The following is a 24,758-nucleotide window of genomic DNA, read 5'->3' as shown; positions in this document are numbered from 1 at the left end:
TAGTTACTTAGGCTGTGGTTGGGCTGCTCCAATAACAATGTCCTACTAGGCAACAACTACTTTTCAATATGGGGAAAAACTAAGAATCACCATGAACAGCAGGTCTCCAAGTAACTGTAGCAGAATGTTCATGATAATAATGGTTTCAGATCTTTTATAGTCACTATCTCCTTCACTTGTACATCCACCTGCACATTGTTGTCAGTGAGTTAAGCACCCACTCCACATATTTAACTTTGACTATATTTCATACAGGTTATAATTGAACATCTTCCTTGAGCAATGAAAGATTGTCCGGGCTGCTTTTCTCGTTGAAGAAGGATTGTACTTGCTGCATTCTGCTTTTACTGCTGCCATGCTGTACCTGTTTTGTGAGGAAGCAAATCATGCATTGCTCCTGCCCAAATTGTATGTGCCCTGTGATGAGGAAAATGTGTGATGCATTTACCCTAGCTATACATGTCTTTTGTAGAAGGGAAGCTTGCACTGTTCTAAAGCGAAGGGTTTTTCCCACTGTTGCGTCCCCATTTTAGAAAACAAATATATATATATATATATATGTTGAATGTACTTGCATAACATACCCAATTAACAGTTTTACAGTATTTAATGGCAATACTGCGAGATATAGGACATCATTCTGACCTTGGTGGTCTACAGACGGTCAGGGCCATGGTCGCGGACTGACCGCCACCAAAGCGGTGGTGCGACCGCTTTCGCATCGGTCCATCTGCCACATTATGACCGTGGCAGTTCGGCCATGGTTGGATCGCCAGTACCGGCAGTTTCCTTCGACTGGAGGGACTGGTGGTGCTGGCAGTCCTAATCCGCCAGGGCAGAAGCGTATGCACCACCACCCTGGGGATTATGAGCCCCCTCTCCACCAGCTTTTACATGACGTTGAACCGCCATGTCCTAGGGAAAGTGTCTGCCTCAGTGAGGGCAATATTTGAATGCTGAAACATGTTGAGAGGAAAGAGAAGCAGTGTCCATTGCTCATTCTTCCTGTTTTTAATCTTGTGGGAAACACCAGTAAAACCATTCTGAACTCACCCACACAGAATTGTTATCTAGGTCTGACAAATTAGCAAAGCGAAAAAATAAATGTCGACATATGGCACATAATCTAATTCAGACAATGGCCCCATTATGAGTTTGGCCCCCGGTGGAGGTCGGACTGTCCCACTGCTGACAGTCTGACTGCCAGATTACAACCCTGGCAGTTGAACAATCAGGGTACGGCCGCTACCATCATGATCGTGGATCCCACCAGGGTGACAGCGGTTGGAGTTGTGGTCAGCCACAATGACGCTTATATCAGTGCCGCCATGTTGATCATGAGTCCTCTTTCCGCCAACCTTTTCATGGAGCGCTCCCCGCCATGGCGGAAAGCTAGTGCTGGGTGCCAGTGCTGGGGGCCACAGGAGGGCCCATGACAGAACCCTACAGTGCATATTCCAAGGGCGCTGTTGTGCCACGGCATTATCATGGCTCCCTTAAGGGAGCCAAAGCCAATGCCATGGCACTGTTTTTGCCGGCCTGACTCGCAGAAATGCTGTAATCCATAATTCTGTTGCCGCCGGTCATCCTGGTGGAAACATTGTAATATGACTGGGGTAGTGCCTGTATGACAGCAGCCTCCAGCCCACAGCCGTGGCGATTGGATCATTCTGACCACCAAAGTCATGATGAGGCCCTATGGAACTTTGACACTGTACTATGAATGAACAGTATTATTTACAAATGCCTGTCAGGGTGTTCTACCATAATATAATTGTAAAAATATCATGATACACCAACATTAGTAAAATAATATCTTTTGTTTTACTTTGGTAAAAATGTCAAAGTATTTAATATTGTCCTATGTTTTATAGTTACATATAATATCATCATTTCAATACTATTTATTTGCTGTTAATTATTTTTTGGTAAAGTTAACTTTTTAGGATTGTTAATAATATTAAAGAATTGTATTGTATATAGCATTTTGTTTACCACAGAATGTTTGTAGGTGAATATGGCATGAAGTGTTATTATATTTCATCATGTTTTATTAATTAACGCTACATTAATTAATTCGAATATTATTTAATTAATTATTGACATATATCAGTTTTGAACATTTATTTTGAATGAAATTTAATACATTTTATTAATCAATATTTTAAGCCTAATTTTGTGTGTATTTTATTTATAAAAATTGTAATTTTAAAACAATTTTTGGCTGGGTGTTGGGTTTGAAAGCGAGGAACGAGAAATTTAAAAACATATATTTTCCATGTTTTACATTTCTTATTTATTTCTTAATTCACAATTAGTTTAGTAGAAATGCAAATTATGTAAAATGTGTTTTAGGTAAATTTGATGGATAGCCCTTTACCTTGCGAATCTATTAAATATACATTTTAATATGTTTGTCTTATTATTATTATTATTGGTATTATTATTTATTTATTTTTTGTGTTTTTGATGTATTCTAGTAATTGTTTTTACATTTTTATTTTTGGCAGGCTGGTTTGTGGAGAGGTAGGGTGGAAGTGTTTTCAAATATATTTCCTTTAATATTTATTTTTATTTATCACTTATAGGAAACGTTTAATAAATACATAATTTTGGTGTTTAAATATTTTATATTGTCTTTGTCTGTGCCTTTTTACTTATTATGCACAGGTTGATACTTATCTATTTGTTTATAAATGTACATAGTGTATTTTACTATTAATTTATTTTAATTTAGAATACTATTGGCATTGATATAAATGTATTTTGAATATTTAATTGATGGTGTGTTTGTGTTTAAGAGGCAATAATTGTTTGCTAATTTCTGATATGTCTTGTTATATATCTTTGTACTTTGATTCTATGTAATTTATTTATTATTTAGGTTTGGCACTGATAAAGGTGTTTTTGGTGAGGTCTAAACTTTTGCTGCTGCTATTAAGGCCCAACATTTTCCCTACTATTGTTTAGGTGCACTAATATTGTTACAAAAATATCTTGGGACACAAACAGTATGTCATAAATAGTGTGATGTCAAGAATATTGTGGATATTATATTGAGAGAGAGGCTTTCCATCTCATACAAGCAAGTAAAACTTTATTAGCATTCTTACGTCTCATAGGAGCTGGTGCTTATTTAACAATATCAGCCATAGACATAGTACATTAATGAATATTCCATTCTTAGTCTCACAAAGGCAACAGCAACAATCTAAGTTCAATTCCCTGTTTGGTGTAAATGGCACTAGCTTTTTCTAATATTCAAGAAGATACTGCTGAAGGTAGGAATCCATCCAGGCAGTCTTAAAGAATATTTGACTATGCTGATGGCGCAGGACACGTTCAGTAGAAGGCTCATGCAATGATGCATCTTTCTGGGTTTGTAAAAGGTTTGTGTTCAAGCAACAATTCTCCTAATCACTGCCTATAATAATACTGCTTAGGTTCTGCAAAATGTATCCCACAAGAGCTTTGAGATTGGACTGCCTTTGTGTCCACTTTTATTTCCTACTTCATAAAAGATTGCTTGATAAATTCTGAGAGGAAAGTGATGTTTCGATCTTAAATTCTTCCTAAGTCGAAATTTCAAGAGAGACAAGGCCACTGTTCATTTGGTATGAAATGGAACTAGACATTAGAATTAAAGGCGGCTTCCCACACTTTAATTTAAGGAGGCTTTAATCCACACTTTCCCTTCTTATGTAGATCCTCCCTGGTATAATGGTGGCTTCTCAGTTGATCTGCAAACCGTAGTGCAAGGTTCATAAATTGATATTGTTACTTAACATTTTGCAAAATCAAGCAGCTTTACTTTTTGCTTGTAAGATATTGTTCCATATTTTAGTGGCAGTCCATGAGCTTCTGATCTTTAAAAGCCCTTTCAAGTAATTTCAAATTCAAAATATCCCAGGTGGTGGTTCTTACCTGGATGACACAAGTATCTATAGATACAGCCAAATCATAGAAACAGGGCAAATGCATTTGCAGCATCTTTGCTGTTTGTAGAAACAAAACTAAGCATATGGCAAAGTCTATTTTATTTTATTTTTCTGTAGTAAAAAATTGATAAAATACATTTCATCTATTGTTCAAAATGAGAGTCCCACTCAGAGTATTGCATTTGTATGAACCAAAAAATTGGGTGATGGGGAAACATAATGGTCCAGTGTAGAGTCTCCCTAACTAGATACTGTGTAACAAAAATCACGATACACTGTTCCAAAAAGAAAGAGACAGGAGAAAGAGAACAAAGGAGCCCTCATATTTAGGAGCAAAGAACCTCACACACCCAAATGGGAGTCATGCTTCATCATCGGCGTTGCTCCTTGTCAGACCGGTGCTGCAATGTCTGACGGGCACCCCTGAGGGGGGGGCTCTTTGCCAGAGATCTTTTCTCGATGATACCACGACCCCAAGAGTGGGTTCGGGAAGGTAGAAGAGAAAGGAATACAATAGGAGAAAATTGGCTGACAACCCTAATCTCAGAGTAACCGATTTATTAGTCCATACAGGGTATGGGCCAAGATTAAAAACGATAGGGGGAGTACACCTGAAGCAATGATCAGGTACTCTCAATCACACTTGTTGCAATTAGGAAAGTAAGGCACTACCAAACCTTCCCTGAAAGAAGGGTCAACATGTTTCGAGTCTCTATGGTCCAGCCGGATCCCATGGTGCTTCTTCAGGACCAAAAACAACATAAACTTCTCCTACCACAAGTTACTGTAATGATAAGGCTCCTATAACCTACAACCGTTAGTTATAATGTCTCCAGTCACTTACACATAATCTGAGGTAACATTGAACATACTAATCCTACACATCGCCCTAGAAACAAATGAACACAGGTCACTTGTGAGGCTAAATAAAAGTTTGTTAATATCAATTCATTAGTGATATTGTGCAACACAAACATGTAGATCTGTGAGGAATCAGGTGATGGTGCAGAAAGTGGCATACTAGTGTATGTATGTCAAAAGAAAAAATGCTTACCCTCCTAATTTGAGGAACGCACTTCATGGTATTGCATGGGCCACTGGCCGGGCGTCAAAATTACTAATAGTCAAGTAGACAGAAAACAAGATAGGGTCTTTAGTATAGCACATATCAGAAATGGATGGCTATGATGGAATAGAAACAAAGCCACTAGCCAGGAGGGTACCAGTACAAAGGAGACTCAATGATATTTTTGAACAGCCACTAAGTTGAGGTTGTATACATCTAAAAGTACACTGAGTAGTTCTAATAGTTTAGAGTACTAACATGTCCAGAAAATCAAGAAGGAGACAAGTCAGATATCTATATTCTCTCCTCCCTAAAATATAAAAAAGATCTCGAGATAAGTAGTAGTGCTCCGACTAATGTAACTGTAATAGTAATTTAAATAACATTACGACAAAACTATGACTCTATAAGGAATATCTCTCAAAAGATGGCTGCGATAAGAATCTCCAAAAAAGTTACCCAAAAGGTGCTACTTTTTGACTTGTTTATGCAAAGAATGTTTTGGAGCGATCTGACAAGCGAGGGCTGAGAAAAAAGGAGACAGGCCCATAACACAAAATCCCTATTCATTTTCTTTAGACTTCTTTGGGCAAGGCTACAGCAAAATCTGCTGAATGGAGTTACATCAAATTCGTCAAGAACCTAGATCTTAGTCTGCTGATTGTACTTTTTGTGATTTGGTGTAAATCCTCCCAATAGTTTTTCAGAAATTAAGATAACAAATAATTGTGTATCTGGATGGTTGGGTTACCAAGAGGCGAGAGAGAGAGAGACCCTCATGGGAGTGCCAATTAAAAAATGAAGCAGTCTGATTGTCTCTTGTCCTGAACAAGTAAACAAGTAGTATACATAAGGGGACAGGGTAGGGATACCCTGACATCCTAGGCCCAGTGTTGGGGACACAGAGGGGGGCAGTGGCTCAACTCCTTGAGCCATTTTTAGCCAGAGGAAGCTTATACCCTGTGGCCGGCTCATTAGTTATGTCCCAGGGAGCCCACCCCGGGACACAGCGGTTTCGCTGACTGCATCTGCAACATATGGCCCCTGCTTTCTATGTGTCAAATATTGTGTTGCATAGGGGCTCTCTTAGGGGCCCACACTGCCTCTGTTCAAATTCCAGTTCAGTGAGTCATGACTTTATCAATGCATCATTAAATTATAAGGAGACTGCAAGTCACCATGTAGTTGAATGGGCATAGAGAGGAAAGAGGTATGTGGGTGAGATCCTTCCCACAAACTGCTTAAATCCTTGGAATAATGCCCTTTCATAGGAAAGAAATGGAATGTTTGTTGACATGGTGGATTTAGAAATGTTTTGCAGAAAGGTTTTAGAACCATTTTTATACAAGATGGATAAAACAATGATGAGCAGCAGGGAGCAATGCGATAAAGTGGTACACATGGCTAAATAATGAAGTGCAAATGCTCCTGAAAAATGACACCTAATAATGATCTAAAGGGAGACAAGACAATGGTTTGTTTGATAGGGAATGTCAGTCTCTCCGAATAGAACCAAATAGACTGAGCAGCAAAGCTCTTTTTGATAAAGAAAGGTATTCTAAGCATGACCATAGGCACCTAAAAAAGTTCTATTGGTCAGTTTGCTCTCAAAAAAGGAGCACATTTTATGAGGCAAACTGGAGAGACATGCACAATGCGCAGGGTGGCTTGATGCTCTTCTAGCACTTTGGTCCTCATTATGACATTGCCGCAGGGAAGACGCTGTGCAATGCAGGTGGCATCCCCTAAGTCATGTCACAATGTTTCTGCCGGCCTGACAGGCAGGAGCATTGTGTTATGACATTCCTGCCAGGCTCACTTACGGGAGCCGAGGCCAATACTATAGCACATCAGCACCCTTGGAATGTGCACTGTCTGCAAAGCAGACATTGCACAATCTGAGGTAGCTGGGCGGGGGGGCCTCCACTGCCTTTCTGCCAGTCTTTTCATGGCAGCCCCCCCCCATGAAAAGGTTGGTGGAAAGTTGAGTTGTAATCAGCACAGCAGTTCTGAGTGCAGCACCACCGTGGCTGACCACAACTCAGACCACTGTCAATGTTCCTGGTGGGGATGGCGGTCTTTAGGCAGTCCCACACACCTGTGTTGTAATGTGGCGGCCGGACCCACTGGAGTGAGCAGTGCATTCCAATCTAGAGGCCTAGACTCTTGAATCCAAGTGGATCATGTTTTTATCTGAACTTTATAAAAGACCAAATGATGAGTGAAAGGGATCAGTAAGTAGATTGTATCATTTTTTGACAACTAAAGGAGATGGGTATTTATTCAGAGGTAATTTCCAATTTGAAACGATCACAGACTGGTGACCCACATGGGCTCCCAACTATTCTTTATAAGTCCAATCAATTTTAGTGGCCAAATGCCCTGAGTCCCATTTTAGAATGGGTTTCCCAAACAGGGGTAATTTTGAATTTGTGACAAGTTACAGTCATAAAGCCCATCCAGAACATTAGTTCCTGTGACAAACCTGCAAATTAACATTTGATCTCTTTTCTGGATATGTCATCTAAGGTCTATGCCCAGACTCTTTTTATATCCCTCATGCTTGGGCTTTTGACTGCTGGAAAAGTTCTAAAAAGCAAATGGGTTTCTGCCAAAGTATTCCACAATTGACCATTGATTTTCTATCTGGGGCACTGGAAGAAGGGCAACAAGCACAGTGAGCAAATTATGATGCTGTTTTGTTGACTTCAAGGTGACATTCAAATTATTCGACCGAGGCATCCTGCAGGAAAAAATAGCTAGATGGAATTTTCCCCAATACCCTCTGGCTTTAATAACGAAATTACATGTACACAACTGGGTTCAGATTGATATAAATGGGCTAGGAATTTTAATGACTCAAATCTAGGTGGCCAATGGTTTAAGAGAGGGATGCGTTTTAGCCCCCTTGCTCTTCAGCAATGTTCTTTGTGATCTCCCAGAAGTGCTAGGGACTGTAGATTCCTTCTCCCCTAATGTAGGGGGTACATACTCATTGCCTTATATATGCAGAAGACTTAAGGCCTGATTTATATAATGGCAGATGGGGTACTTTGTCACAACAGACTTCCCTCCACCTCAATACAGTAGTTCTTCCACCAAATTTAATTGCAAGCAGAATTTACGTTTGACCCTGTCGGAGACTACTCTGTCTCTGCAGTGTCCCGATATTTCAAATGGGCTCTAGGAGTAAGGGCTGTTGGAGAAATGGCTATATCTCTGCCCACCCAATTTAGATGTGCAGATAGGCAGCCATTTTTTACTGTTCCTTGCCGCCAGGAAATATTTGGCAGTACGGAACAATAAAACAATTATAATGCTCTCCATGTCATGGGAGAAGCCTTCCATGGTGAGGGAGCATTTTTTTTTTTTTTCCAAAAGCCCCCTGCTTGATGCACCATAGTTTCAAAGACCTTTCCAGCAGTGTTGGGGGCTTCAAGAATAGCATTTGCAAAATGATTGGCCTTTGTCCGACCAATCTCTTTCTTGTAAATGCTGGGGGCAGATTTTAGGCTCATTTTAGCCTCCCCTGAATCAGATTTATGCCTTTGATGTTAAAGCTTTTAAAAGTTTAGTTTAATTTCTTTTAGAGTAATATTATATCACAGGGCAGAAAGTCTGCTCTGGGTTTTCAAATTTGTAAGAGGAATTTTTCTATCTAGCGATAGCATCGTAGTTTTCCTCTATTGTTTTCTTTGTGGTCAAATATGTCCTCTAGGTCAAACTATTTTTCTGCCTTAGATCTAATTAGTTAATGCTCTGAGGATATTTGATCAGCAAAATGGGTAGGTCTATACATTGATCCACTCATAAAGGAAGTAGTAGGGGAACTGATTTCTGAGTCCTTATAAGTTGCATTGTACTATATATGTATGTATGTTGAGGAATAATGAACTAGGGAAGCTTCAACTGTGTGATAAACCTGATTGATTTTAGTGAAGAAGATACTGTATGATGAATGTGAATGGTTTTATTATGAATTTCTATATATTCTTTTGTAGGCATTATTTGAAGACGGTGTGAGTGTGTATATTTCTGTATGATCTATGTCTTAGAAATAAAGTATTTTATACCTCAATGCTGTAGCATAGAATGTGCAGAAATGCTCTTTCCTGTAATGTCCAATAGCAAGCAAAAAGGAAACATCTTTTATTTTTAAGGGACAAGTGTGAAATCTCTCTCTCTCTCTCTATTCATATATATGTGTGTATATATATATATGTATAAATATATATATATATATATATATCTATATGTATATATAGATATATATATATATATACATATATATATATATATCTATATATATATATGTATATATATATATATATATATATATATATTTATCTATCTTGTTAGAAATGGGGTTTCTGGTTGGCTAGGGTATGCACCTAAGCCAGGCAGAACCCATCCATTCTACTCAGGGCGAGGGATTTACACACCCAAGATAACCCCTGCTCACCCCCTTGGTAGCTTGGCACCAGCAGTAAGGCCTATCCTGGAGGCAATGCCTAAAGTGATTGCACAACACACACAACACACGTGACACAATAAATACACCACAAAGCAAACACAACACCAATTTATATAAAAATAAACTGTATCGAACATCATTAGACCAAACACGATATGTCAGTACTACTCTGCTACACAAGCAGTTGTCAGAACATCACACAGTTACTAGCATCCTGCAACACAAGAAGTAGTCAGATTGACATTATTAACAAGAACCACATGTCATAATAAACATACCACCAGAGATGCTAAAACCCCATCATAAATGCACATAGCATGAACGCATTCCTACTAGTTACATGTCAGAATGGGCATACTAGACATCATCATGATAAAACATAAGGGAAAGAATTACGATCTGGCAAGAGCAAGACGCTCTAAAATGATCCTGCGCTTATTCTACACAATGGGCGGTAAAAAATCAGACTCACACCTGAAGCGTAGGAGCTCCTGTGCTCCTACTAGAGGGAATCTGGTAGTAGACTGGACCTGATCCCAGAATGTAAGGAAGCTCTCCTGGGGCTCCCCTAGGGTAACCTTCTGAGGACGTGGGAGGAGGCTGTGGTGCCTGGGTAAAGGTAGCTCCTGCTGACTTCTTCCCTTCACATGAAGAGAACTCTACATGGCAGCCACCCGCATTCTCGCACTGTGCGGCTGCATTCTCTTAGCAGGGATGGGGCCTCCAACGAAGTTTCAGCCCGTCCCACTACTGCCTGGTGGAGGGACGCCCCTAAAATGGTGTGCTCCAGCACATGCAGTCTTCCTTACTGTGGGGCGACCTCTCTCTAGGTCCCCCATGCCGAGTCGCGCACTCCATTAGCAGCTGTCCATGTCCTTGGGCGACTGTGAACCGCTGGGGGCTTCCTGGCAAGCTATGTTCCTCCCAGATCACCGCAGTGACTGGTCCCAGGAAGAGGTGTCCAAGCTGCGTTCTTCCCAGGCTACGGCGATGAGTGCACCAAAGCAGGTGCCTGCCTGTGCCCCGGGGGCACTCCCCACAGCGCTCCTCGTCCCAGGGGCACCACACGGAGCACAATCCCTCCAGAATCCATTCTTCCTGTGCTTTGGGGAATCAGCCACAGGTAGCGTTCCCCCTCCTCTGGGAACACCAAGAAAAAGGAAATGTAGCTCTCTTCAGGCACCTCCACATAAAATCAAGCGCTCCTCATGAGCTGAGAAAATTGCAAGTCAAGCACTCTTTCAGTGCTTTAAGAAATAAAACTGCAGAGGAACAGGGGCCACATGACTCAGCCACTGGAGACAGCAAAAATGGGGCAAAGGGGTTCAGGGCTCAAGCAAACAGGCCAACACAAGGGTTTGCAGGCAGTCACAACTCCTCTTAGTGACCCAGCAGGATACAGGTCAGCACAACAGCAGCAGTCCAAAGGCAGTCCATTAGTGTCTCTTGAACATGAGGAAAACCCCCTGTACTTACACTCAGCTTTACACAACTCTTACAAAAGGGGAGAAGAGGTACCAACTAGTCTCTCCTCCAGCACAGGCTCCAGACATCAGTGGGGGGTAAACGAGCGCTTTGGATGAGGCCAGGGACCAGTCTTTACAAATGCAGGTGTGCTCCGCCTCTTCCTCTCTCAGCCCAGGAAGACCATTCAAAATGCAGATGCACCTCTGTGACACCTCCACCGTCCCTGTTTACAGGCTGTTTAAAAAGTATGCACACAGCCCAGCTGTCACCCTGCCCCAGATGTGCATTGGAGTCAAGTTGCAAAACACCAGAATCATAAGCACAGTGAATTGTCCCCTTCCTAGAAATGGCATTTCGATAATGGTAATAAAAAATCCACTTACACCAGTAAGCAGCATTTCTCACTACCATTACAACCATACTAAACATGCCTATGCTACCCCTCATAGATCAGACAATAAGGTAAGGCATTTCCAATGCAATCCTATGAGCATGGTAGCACTCACAGCGATGAGAAACCAAACAGGCTGTTTGTCATTACCAGGACAGGCCACACAACAAGGCACATGTCCTGCCTTTTAAATACATAGCACCCTACCCATAGGGCTACCTAGGGCCTACCCTAGGGGTGACTCACTTGTAGAAAATGGGGAGTTCCAGGCCTGTCAAGTAAATTTGGATGCCAGGTCCCTGTGGCAGTAAACTGCACGGAGGATCTGTGCTAGCAGGCCTGAGACAGGTTGGAAAGGATACTTCTGTGGGGGATGAAGCTGCGCTGCAGGCCCAAAAATAGCATTTAATTTACAGGCCCTGCGTATAGGGATACTGCTGTACAAGGGACTTACAGGTAAAATAAATGTGCCAATTAGGTGTAAGCCAATCATACGAGCTTTAGAAGGGACAGCACCCGCACTTTAGCACTGATCAGCAGTGATGAAGTGCTCAGAGTCCTAGAGCCAAAAAAAGAGGCCTGAAAAAATAGGAGGAGGGGAAAATGTTTGGGGATGATCCCGTAAAAAAAAATATATATATATATTTTGGACCTGGCCCTTTTTACAGGATCATCCCCAAACTTTTTCCCCTCCTCCTCCTATGAAAGAAAACAAAAATGTTCGTTTTATTTTTTTCTTGTACAATTCTGCAGCTATAAATATGCATCTGCTTTCCACCACCTCTGCTGGCTGTGGCAACAGGCATTAGAATATCACAACTCTATTGTAATACCTTATTACACTTCATCATTCGTTTACAGATGACTAGAGATGTGATAACTGCAGTGTGATAGGGAAATAATGGACACATTTTATACAAGATGTGCAAGCTCCTTTTGTATACATATTACAGTATTCGTCATCATCTGATTCCACTCTCATACTAAGGATAATGAGGGAAAGGAGGTGCCCACATCAGATGCCTTTTTGGTAATATTGCTGTTTGTTATTGATTTACATTTCTTACAGCAGGTGGATAGGTTTGTTGTGCTTCAGTGGTAAGAATGGACCTCAAAAGAAGGCTTGATCACTCCTCCCTTGAATACCTCGTTTATCTGAAAACTTAGCACCTCCTCCCCCCTTTTTCCCCCTTTACCTGTCTCTTGGCATAACTTCCCACTCTTTCTCTCTATGTGCTATGGCCTGTCCTTTTTCCACTCTACACACCAATGCATTCCTTTGGGAAAGTATTCTTCATAACTTTCTGTGAGTAGCTCTAAACACTTATAAATAAATAGAAAATGTTGACAATACGTGCCACACTGCTACGCTCTCCTCTGCCCAGTGATAGAAGCATCCCCTCCTCTATGCTCCAAGTTTCCATATGCTGGGTGCAATGCTATAGTTTCCAATAACAATCTTAGTGATGCCACAAAGTACTAGTCATCAAATCAATGACAGAAACGTGGAATGATATACTACTACATTGCATTTAAAAACAATCAATTCATAAGAAGAATTACATGAACATACACGAATAAAACACAGGACTGACTTTAGCCAGACCTAATTTATAAATCAACACCTAACTGAGAAGTGACCTAGGTGTGTGCGATGTCTTAATGTCCTCATTCTGACTACGGAGACCATCTCTCATTCCTTCTTTAATCTGCAGGACAAAGCCGCTGTGTTAATCCCACACCTCTCTTTCCTCTTCTTTATGATATATCCTCAGAGGGTCGTGAATGTGCCTCATATTGTGCTGTAGACTTCTTGCTGATCGTGTTGTCTCTTCATGGATCTCTTGTAATTGGCAATTTATTGGGGATTTCAGTCATCTTTCTTTCAACGTCAGGTCCTGTGGTCATGTAGCATCATCTAAATAAGTACTGTATTTCTGTTGCAACAGCAGTGGATGGATACATATCCTCTTGGGTGGTTGCCTATACCAGGGGTCCCTTTGAAGTCCATCAGGTACCATATTTTTTGGTGGGTGGCTGTTTGTCTAAGGTATGTTCTTTTCTTGTCATAATCCCACAAACCAGAATACCTGGTAGAGACCTAGCAAGCATATGAGCCCATTTGCCCTAGCTGAGTTTTAAAAGACAATATTTTTTGGAGTAGTGGACCTGCTATGCTCTAGCTCATTATAACTGAGTACTGTATTTCATATCACTTTCAGGTACCGACCGATTTAAGATTGTAGTTCCAATGCAGACTGGGGAAGACCAGTCACCGTTGCACAAGCTAGAAGAGGTTTCTCAGAAGACCTGGCTTAGTTAGAGGTTCTAACACATGAAAGGTCTAGTAAAAACATTAAAAGTGGCTAAAAGCATTTATTTTACAGCAGCATTGACTACTTAGGCAAAATAAAATGGCTGGCGTTAGAGTGAAAGTGCTTCAATTAAAATACAGCTATTTTAGGTATAAGATGGCACCAGGAGGACATTAATACTGTATATATAAAACAATTTTGAATCATAGTCCTTTTCTTCTGTGAAGGAGCTCTCAACCTAGCGGGGTACAGCACAGATCTGAAATGGGTGAGGCTGCAGTACAGTCCTGAAAATAGGGTCCATGTTCACATTCTTCACCCCTTCGGGAAGTTTGAATGTGAAGGCCTTAAAGAGGCTTGTGAAGAAGATGAAGAGCTCGATCCTGGCCAACAGCTCCCCCAAACACACCCGGGATCCTGCAAAAGGACGACAGACACAGTCACATCTCTTACAACAGCCACGTGCAAGGTTTACTAAATCTGCAACAATGTGGGTGAAAGAATGCTCCCAAAGTGGGGTTGGGATTGATGCATGGGAGCGCAGAGGAGAGAGGCTACAGTGCAATAACTCAAAACAGCTTTAAAAGCAGAGCAGAATCTCTCTATGCAGTGCAATAACTTCTCATAATGTCTTTGAAGGCAAGGGGGCATCGCTCTACATGTTGATTGTTTCCGTAGATTTCCTTTGAATTTGCATTAGGATGCATCACTTTTGTTGTCTATTTGCATGTTTTCATGAATACAAAGTAAATCAAGCAGCGCATAGCGCTGCCTTTTGCTACTTTACATCAGGTAGATGTTACATGGGTGGAGCCTGGGCGTTTACATCAACATAGTGCACCTACCTGACAAAGGCATAACCAGGAGCGATATCTTTAATTCTTCTTGTTGCTTCCTTTTTCCGTGTGTGCTGCATTCTGCAGCACACATGGTAAGGGTGATATGCCTCAAAGGATTGTTTTTGTGCAGGAAGGTCTGCCTTCCTACACAAAAACAATCCTGCTCTTAATGCAGGCACCTTTACACCATGTTGGAAGGGTGTCCGTGTTAGCTCTAGACAGCCTCAAGTACACCAGTGCAGAGAAAGACATAAAGAGCTCCATATCTTAGTAGATATGGTATTCTTGTGCTTTCCCCTTCATGTAACACAGCGCAGCAACTTTGCTTGCCATCCTGTGTTGCTTCAAATTTTGATAAATAGGCCCCTTTGTCATGGCTGTCAAGCTTTCACCTTGCTTATGTGTGACATTTCCATGGTCTGAGTGTACTTATGAGTGACATTTCACAGCAAATGCGTGAGACTTCCAGGGGCAATTTTTTTACTCTATGGGTAGTACAATTTCACAATAATGATTTGCATAGACACAGTGCGTAGCGCTATGAATACAGAAGTCATTATTCCCCACTTCGCAAACAAGATGCACTTCTGTGATTTTCTGTCAACACACACAGACACCAGCAGAGGTGGCATTAACCCAGTGAGGTTTCCAGAGTAAAAGAATGCATTTTCCACGTATTTTATTTTAGGAAACAGACATTTTTTGCTCATGTTATTGCAGTTTATCATATGCTGTCTTCAATCTAATTTTAAAGAACTCATTTGCATATTCACTGTGCCTTCAGTCACATGAGGGAACCTCGTAGCAGTATAAATACAGAAGTCAGTACCACCCACCATCCCAGCGTCAACCACATTCAGTTCCTTTACCTTCTGGTAATAAATGCACATAGAGATCTGCGGGGAAGGCATTAACTGAAGTTGTCACTGTAAAATAATCATAGCCGCCAAGTTTTCACACTGCTTATGTGTGACATTTGCAATGTATCAGGGTACTTATGAGTGACAGTCTACAGCAATTGTGTGACAATTGCAGTGACACATTTTATTCTGTGTGCAATACATTTTCAAAATAATGACTTGCATAGTCACAGTACTTTCTCAGTCGCAAGCTGGGACCTCATAGCACTATAAATTCACAAGCTACTATTCTCCACTGCACCAAAAAGGGCGCAATTCTGCATTTTATTGACACACACGGACATTTGAAAAAATAATACCAACCAAGTGAAATTTCACAAAGTAAAAGACTGCATATTCCACCCATGCTTTTTTATGAATCAGTACTTTTTTGCTCATTTTATTGCAATATATTACATGCAGCATTTAACATAAAAAAAAAAAAAACACATTTGCATATTCATTGTGCCATCAGTCACAGACTGGGACCTCGTAGTACTATAAATACGGAACAGGGCCATATGTCCGAACACTTTTTCCCATAGACACAGAATGGGGAAAAACCTTCGCTACATCTGGCCCTCAGTAACTTCGCCTCCCCCCACTCTCACGTCAACCACGATTTATTTACTTTACTTTCAGGTTATAAATGTGCAGGGAGATCTGCATTGGTCCCATTAACTAATCTAGTTCTTGTAAAAGATTGCATTTACTGCCAAATACTCTAATTTGAGTTTATTCTTAATTTTAAGTGTGCAGTGCACCTTTTTTAATGTGCACTTATTCGAGTTAGTATGTCGGAGGCGTTGTGGTATAGTATTAAAATTAAATACATAGAAATTTGTTTTGAGATTTTCTGACGCCTTCAAGTGTTAGCTAACAGTTTCTATTAAAATGATAATGAGACTAAGGGGCATACTTAAGAAAAGTGGAGCTGCACACAGTGCAGCACAACTTTTCTTGCACCCCTTAGCGCCCCCTAACGCCACCATGTGTGCGCCATAATTTAAAATACGGTGCACCATGCCGGTAGTTAGGGGACTAGCATCAGAATGTTTGATGCTAGTCTGCAGCTTTGCAGGATTAGTGTCAAAAATTTGGACGCTAATCCTGCAAAGTTCTTTGAGGCCCTTTGTAATCAGTGGTGGGCCTCCTTCTAACACCTGTTCTGAGCTGGTGTTAAAAGTGCCGAAAAAAATGACGCAAGGAAATTTCTTGGATTTCTTTGCGCCATTTGTTCGGACCCCCGTACTGGGGAACACCCCTTTTGCATACATTATACCTGGCGCAGGCATAGTTTAGCGCTAATGGTTACAAAGTGGCACAATGCACACATTGCACCACTTTGTAAATATGGCGCGGGGATTTTGTCCTCGTTGGGCCACATTAGCGTAAAAAAATTACGCTAATGGGGTGCAAGGAGGCGCTAGGGGCTCTAAATATGCCCCTAAAAGTTTAACCCTTAAGTGCCATCTATGTATTGTGGGTCAATGTAGTTCATGGGCATAGTTACAAGTGTGATTTTAAAAGTTATTTCTTTCTCTACAAACGTATTTGAACTTGAATGTGAACATTTTCTTAATGACAATTATCTGAATCTGATCTTAACTGGTTTGATTTTGGTTATTATAATGTTCAATTTAAGTCTATTGCTGAGCTTAGCCACAGGAGAATGCTTGGCCTATGATAATTTAGAATTTGTGAGAAGACACCCTTTTCCCTTGTTGACGTTACATTTCTTTCAGGTTCCATTTGCATGAAATGTTAGTTTTATGTTTCATAATTTCGTTCTCACTGAACATATTGCTTGGAAATCAAATGCCCTGTTGCTTTGCGCTCTGTGTCCTTGGACAGACTACAAGGAAGAACTATGGACAAACTAATTTGTTATTAAATTGGTTCAGGAGGAGAAGATGGACCCCTTTCCCATGACAGTGATGAGAACTCAGTGGTGATGTTCAAATATTCAACATGTGTGAGAACTTTTCAGTGAATCTGAACACTTTGAGGCATATTTATACTCTATTTGCGCCGAATGTGCATAAAAATTTTTGGCGCACATTTGGCGCAAACCTTGCACCATATTTATGCTATGACACCCGACCCCGTGAACGTCAAAATTCCTCAGTGTGCGTCATTTTCTGGATGCGGGAAACTGCCTTGCGTTAATGACATGCAAGGTAGGCGTTCCCGTCCAAAAAATGACTTTAAGGCCTGTGTGCCTTATTTATACTCCCACGTCATTTTGACTCACACGAGGGGGCGGGCCTTAAAAAACGGCGCCCAGCCTGCTGTGTGCCTGTTTTTAACGCCTGGGTGAGGGCAGGCGTTAAGGAACCTGTGGGCTCATGTCCATGGTCTCAGACCATGGAAGCAGTTCACAGGTGCCCTTCCCTGCCCCCAGGGACACCCCCACCCACCCCTGGAGGACACCCATGGATTGGGGGACCCATCCCGGGTAAGTACAGGTAAGTTTAGGTAAGTATTTAAAAAAACAAAATTGTGGCATAGGGGTGCCTAACTTGGGGCCCCCTACATGCCACTGTGCCCAATAGCCATGCCCAGGGGACAGAGGTCCCCTGGGCATGGTCATTGGGCAGGGGGGCATGACTCCTGTCTTTGCTAAGACAGGAGTCATTTCCATGGGGGTTTTGTGTCAAAAAATGGCGCAAGTCCGTTTAGAGTCATGATTTTTTACTCTAACCTGACTTGCACCATTTTTTGATGCACAACCCCCATTTTCCCCTACGCCGGCGCTGCCTGGTTAGAGTAATTTTTTTTTACCCTGACCAGCCTGCAGCGCCGGCTAACGTCATTCCATAAATAAGGCGCCCGCCTGGCGCATTGGAATGGCATTAGCGGCGGTACATTTTTTGGCGCAAACCAGCGCCGGTGCTGGTTTGCGTCAAAAAGTATAAATATAGACCTTTGTACCTTTTAACTTATCATGCCTCGGCGGACTGAGGGCCATTCCATACAATGCATCTTGGCTTTGCTACTTGCAAGTCTTTCTTGGATCCTGATTTGCCGTTCTTTTCCCTATGCCTGGCTTGATCCCCAAGCCCTTGCACTGACCCCATGGACACTTGATCATTTTTCCTTCATGTTGATGACCAAAGACTGTGGTGAATCTTTTGCACTTAGTCACTATTTATGGTGACTTTCTCCATGTTCATTTAATTTCCATTGTCTCCTTAGGTATTGACTGAAATGCTTACTTGTTATTTTCCAACCATACTCTATGCTGAATGTTGGACCTGGCATCTTTTGGCATGTTTTCCCTGTTTTCTTGCCTTCTGACCTCCTGTTTTTATAGTATGCTGGACTCTGTTTTTGCTGGTTTATTGTCTCTGCTCACTCTACCACTGCTGATCAGTGCTAAAGTGCAAATGCTCCCTATGCAAGTGGTATTGGTGATTCGTTTTCCATGACTGGCATACTTTGATTTACTAGTAAATCCCTAGTAAAGTGCACCATGTGTGCCTAGGGCCTGTAAATAAAATGCTACTAGATGGCCTGCAGCACTGGTTGTGCCACCCAAACGAGTAGCCCTGTAACCATGTCTCAGACCTGCCACTGCAGTGTCTGTGTGTGTAGTCTTGCACTACTAATTTGACTTGGCAAGTGTACACACTTGCCAGGTCCACATCTTCCCTTTTTGTACATGTAAAACTCCCCTAAGGTGGGCCCTAGGTTGTCCAATGGGCAGGGTGCAGTGTATTTATAATGTAGCACATGTACTGATGAGTTATACATGTCCTGATAGTGAACTACTGCCAAGTTTGTTTTTCACTATTGTAAGGCCTATCTCTCCCATAGGTTAACATAGGGAATGCCCCTATTGATATTTTAAGTGTAGTTTCCCTTTGGGAACAGATAGATATCTGGAGTTTGGTTGAGTTGGTTTTTAGATTGGCTGTTTGAAAATGCCACTTTGATAAAGTGCCCATTTTCTTGCTCAACCATTCTGTGCCTCTGCCTACCTGTGGAATCCACCTCTGGGTCACACTGACAGTTGGGCTCTTTGTGGATTCCCTCTAGACAGTGACACAAAGGGAGCTGGGGTGTAGCCTGCATATCTTGATGAGTCATCTGGGCTAGAGTGGGGAGGGAAGAGCTGACACCTGCACCTGAAAGGGCTGTGCCTGTCCTCACACAATGAGGTATCCGGCCCCCTGAAGTATGCCCGGGTCCAAGCTTGGGCAAGGCAGGATCTTGTCAACAACAGAGACTTTCCTTTGAAGTTTGCCTACTTCAAAGGCAGAAAGGGTTATAAGTAGTGGACTCAAAACTACAGATTTGAAAAACACTTCTGGATCAAGAGGAACCACTGCCAAGGAGAGCTGAAGAACTGGAGGAGGACTACTGTCCCTTTGCTGTGTGTGTTGTTCTGGGGTAGCCTGCAGTTTCTGTTTGTGCCTTAAAGAGGACAAAGACTGGACTTTACTGTGTATCCTATTTGATAAGTTTCTCCAAGGACTTGGACTGGAGCTTGCTTCCTGTTGGAAGTCTCAGGAATACCAAAGACTTCAGCTTCATCTGCCTAGAGCACTGGGAACTGTGTGTTTTGTGCTGAAACAGAAGAAAACCCACCTCAACACTGTCAATGACGCTGCTGCCTGCACTGTGACCTGACAATGCAGAGCTGTGCCCCACGTCACACAGAAATCCTGGTCTCCCTGACCCCGCCACCTAATGCCGTCACTTGAGCTGCTGCTCGCACCGTGACCTGTGGGCGCAGCACTCCGTATTGCCTTACTCACACCACAGTCTTGGCATCCCCAACAACAGTGCTCCACGCTGACACTGACGCTGTTGCCTGTACCCTGGCCTGAGGAGTTTGCTCATGAGGTACACAACGCACCGTCCCTTCCCGCACGGCAGCCCCGGTCCACTAACGCCAGTGCCATCAACTCCAGCATCATCAAAAGATGCTCCTGGCTGCACCGCAGCCCGTGGCACAACACAGAGCCCGCCACATGCTGCCTCCGTAGGGCCTACGGACAACAGCACTTCAACAACGCTGCTGGTGCCTGCACAGTGAACTGGAGACACGGCATGCCGCACTGCCCCACTTCACACCACAGACCTGGTCTCACCGACGCCACAGTACACCATCTCCGAGCCACTGTCTGCATTGTGACCTGTGGGCACCACGCGTCGCATGGAACCGCTTCTCACTGCAGCTCTAATGCCATCAATGCCAGTGCTCCTGACTTCGTCATGAGCCTGGAGTTTGATCTGCAATGTCTGTGACTTAAACAGCCCGATGTCCCCCACACCGACCTCCGGACCCAATGCCTGCAACGCCAGCGACACCACACTCTGGATCTCATTGTGAGGATCACTACGCCCGGCAATTCCAAGGTACTGTTTGAGGGTCTTCCCAACACTGTAGTTGGCCTGCGACTCTGCGGCCAGCCTGAACTGTTGGATTTGTTGTTCACGACACCATGATAGCCCCAGACGGATCTATCAACTTCAGGGAACTGTATTTCAAGTAATTCCTGCAAAACTCATATCTTTATTACTGTATGATGGATTTTTCTCGTTTTGATCTTGTTTTCTACAGGTAAGTATTGGCTAATATTCTAAAACTGGTGAGGTGTCCTTTTGTAGTGTTTTTACTGTGCATTATGTGCAAATGCTGTACACCTTGCTTCTCGGATAAGCCTGACTGCTTGTGCCAAGCTAGCAGGGAGATGTGCAGGGGTTATCTGATCTGGGTATCTCCATCATCCTGACTAGAGAGAGGGTCCCTACTTGGACAGGGTGCAAACAGACTGCCAACCAGAGACCCCATTTTTAACACTGAGGTATTAGACTTGGGGCCTCATAATGACTTTGGTGGTCCCACCGTGGGACCAACAACCCTGCGGAGAGGATGCTGCCATCATACCGGTGGCACTCCCCCACCAGTTGTATTACGATCTTCCCACCGGGCTGACCAGTGGGAACATCATATTACGACATTCCCAACGGTCAGCCTGGCGTGAACAGTGTTACGGTATTGGTCTTGGTCTCAGAATGTGCACTGTCTGTAAAGCAGTGTGGTAATGTGGTCACCAGTACTAAAATGCGATGGTCTAACCCCTGACGCGTGGTACTTGGGAGAGCTGCTTTGTGCTTTGGTTTCCTTGCCTGGCCATCTCAGGGATTTTCTCAAAAACATTTTTAGTGGGAAATAGTCCTCTTGCTGTGCTTTTCTCCACCAAAAACCTTCTTACAGATATATATTTTAACCATCTACCTTTTTTAAACTTTGCAAACATCTTTAAGTTACATGTTCAAATCTTCACAATCAATTCAGACCGCCTGAGTCTTGAGTGAATATTTGAGTAAAAAAGTGTTGCAAACAGAACTTCAGAGTTGAGAAGTGAGGCTGTAACAGGAACAGTACTGCACTAGAAACGTGGCACATGAAATGTGAGAAGAGAAAAGGGAAAATGTGAACTGCTTTTGCTGTCACTAGGTACGTACTCTCTATAGCAACTTCAATAACATGTATTACACAGCTTATGCCCCCATGGATTTTGTGTCATGAAAAATTGCAATATTCCAACTTTTCAGTTGAAACATTTGGGATTACCAGTTATCCCTCATTCCAGCCTCTAGAGTGCAGGAGAAATGTTGCACAGTGGAAAACTGACCAGTGGTATCAGTATTCCCTCAGTAGTATTAAAAAAACCTCGAGAAAGGCGGGGAATGTTGACCAATCCCCACCCAACCCGCATTTAGACAAACTAGGGGACATGGCTATTAGCTGCTCCTCTGTGTAAAATTGGAACTCCCCCAGCCCCACCCTAAAGCAAATCAGAAAGAGTGTGAGGCATTAGTCACACTTCTTGAAATTTGGGTCACAATTCCTCCATTTCTGCTCCTCAAGGAATGAATGGCTCAAATCAAATCTTGCCCCCACTTTTAAGCGAGGACCCTCTTCAAGCATCATCGACTATTTCCTAGTGGATATTAGGCTTTGGTCAAGTACTCTAGATATGAAGGTAGAACCCCGCCATAGTGATCACAACCCTCTAAGTCTTACTTTAACCAGTCATGTGTTTAGGAGAGTTCAGAACTCTGAGACAGCTGACGTTCCGAGTCCCCTTTTGAATCATAGACAAACCCGCGTCAGCTGGCCAAAAGTAATGTCAAACCCATACTTGGTTAAGGAACTCTACTCATCCTTTGTAAAGCTCTTCTCTAGTTTTGATGAGCAAGAGGCTGGTAACATTCCAATTTTAAGTATCCATGCAGAAATGGCAAGCATCCTACAGGGCATTTTTTACAAGGAAATCACGTCTAGGCACTCCCCCGATTATACTCAATCAAGGAAATGGTTTAATAAGGACTGTATTCATGCGAAGCTTAATCTAAAATCTTCCCTCGAAATGCACTCCCGGGGGGGGGGGGGGTGGGTTAGGAATGCTAGACTTAAGTATAACAAGGCCTTGGAACTAGCCAAGAAAGATTGGGAACATGATATTTGGCAGAGGATGCTGGATGCAATCAAGAACCAAGATAATAGGTCTTTTTGGAGGCTGTCGGCTGCTAGACATAGAGGGGGCAACAATACTTTTAGTATGCACATCCAGCCCGAAAGATGGGTGGCCCACTTTTCCGAGCTCTATGCCTTACCTGTACAACAGGACCTCATGCCTTCATCCCAGGATCAATTGTGCAATGGGGTCAATGACTATAGAATATCCGCTGATGGTTCTGCAGAGGACATTGTCTTTTCAATGGCTGAAACCACAGCCGCTATCAATTCCTTAAGATCGGCAAAGGCACCCGGCCCGACAAGATAACGGGGGACTTGTTTAAATCTGAACCCGTCATTTGGGCGTGGTATATAAATACATTGTCAAACGCTATAGCAGCAGGAGGTCCTATCCTGGAAACGTGGTTTGGGTGGAAATTATCCCCATACAGTATATAAAAAGGGTGATGTGGGTTTACCCGCTAACTAGAGACCAATTAGTCTCATCGACAATTTGCAAACATTTTTTGCTAAGCAAGTCTTAGATAGGCTTATGGAATGGGTTCAGGACAATCAGGTATTATCCCCACTTCAGGCTGGTTTTCGTTCCAGGATTAGTACAATGGATCAGGTCTTTAGGCTCTCCCTTTTATTTTGGAAATATGTCATTCTAGCAAAACAAACCTTGTATGTTGCCTTTGTGGATTTGAGATCTGCCTTCGATCTGGTCGCCAGAGGGAGATTATGGGAAGTCTTGTATAAAATTGGTATCCCAGAGAACTTAGTATACCTAATTTGAAGAATGCATGAAAACACCTATGCACGAATGAGATGGGGCAACCAGGGCGAACTTACCGATCGAATAGATATCGGGGGGGGGCCCAGGTGCTGCGTCTTATGGTGCTGAGGTCTGGGGCTTTTCCAATGCTAGCAAATTATCTGTAGGGGAAAATAATTTTACAAGAGCTCTTCTTGCATGCCCTCGTAACACTCCATTGATCCCAGTTTTTTTTAGATCTTGGGTTCCCCTGCATTTCTGATGTAATAGCCTTAAGACCTTTACTCTTCTGGGTGTGCATCTGGACTACCCCTGAGTTAGCTGTATATAAGGAATCTCTACAAGACATTTTAGGTAGATCAAAGGCACTCTCTAGCCCCTGGCTCAAGCATGCTTCGAGGTGGTTCCATATTTTGGGTCTTAGGGACTTTTGGAGCCACCCTAATAATCTAGGGACCGCCCAGAAGAAACATCTGAAATCAGTCTACTGGTCCTATGTTAGGGAAAATTACTTGGTATGCACGTCGCACGGTTGACTGACATCACAATTTCTTGACTTCAAGTGGTATCCTCACTTTGAGCCTTTCTTGGATCTGATTTCTGACTTATTATCCAAAAGTTTGTTTGCCTGTTTTAGGTATGGGTGTTTACCTCTGATGTCTTTTACTAGTACCTGGCGACCTGCTTTGACAACAGATGTATGCCCCAGCTGCAATTGTATTTCGAAAACTATAGTACATTTTATGTTTATTTGCCCAGCCTATGGGATTGCATGGCGGAAATGGATTCGTCCAGTTTGCAGGAACATGGGCCTGAGACACTGTAAAGTTGCTTTAAGGATGCTGATGAGGGATGGCTCTACTTTTTTAATATGTGCGGTCAGCAAGTTCCTTGCGGCCGCATTGTACATACGTACCTGTTTGTTTTAAAACCAAAACAATTTGCTCCCAATTGATTATTGCTTTTAATTTATTTATTCATTTATTATATATATAAATCTTATGCTATCGTGATTTCCCCCCGGCTGATGGTAAAAAGCAATACGAGATATTGTAAGCTGTACCCAGGATGCTGATGAGAGACAGTCCCCCTCTTTTATTAAGGCGGTTAGACA

General features: G+C 42.6%; 1 protein-coding gene across 2 annotated transcripts in view; it reads right to left on the bottom strand.

Moving 5' to 3' along the window:
* Positions 1 to 13,692: 13,692 nt before the first annotated feature.
* Positions 13,693 to 24,758, bottom strand: part of LOC138265300 (cytochrome P450 2J6-like) — a 52,477-nt gene continuing 41,411 nt past the window's right edge. For both annotated transcript variants that reach the window (XM_069212906.1, XM_069212907.1), the window contains one exon: positions 13,693 to 14,068. In XM_069212906.1, coding sequence (XP_069069007.1) covers positions 13,890 to 14,068 — 179 coding nt within the window. In that variant the 3' untranslated portion in view covers positions 13,693 to 13,889. The remainder of the gene's footprint in view (positions 14,069 to 24,758) is intronic.

Source organism: Pleurodeles waltl, chromosome 11 (assembly GCF_031143425.1).
Source record: "Pleurodeles waltl isolate 20211129_DDA chromosome 11, aPleWal1.hap1.20221129, whole genome shotgun sequence".
NCBI classification, from domain to species: Eukaryota; Metazoa; Chordata; class Amphibia; order Caudata; family Salamandridae; genus Pleurodeles; species Pleurodeles waltl.
The sequence above is the reverse complement of the archived record's forward strand: the minus strand, read 5'-3'. Positions and strand labels throughout refer to the sequence as shown.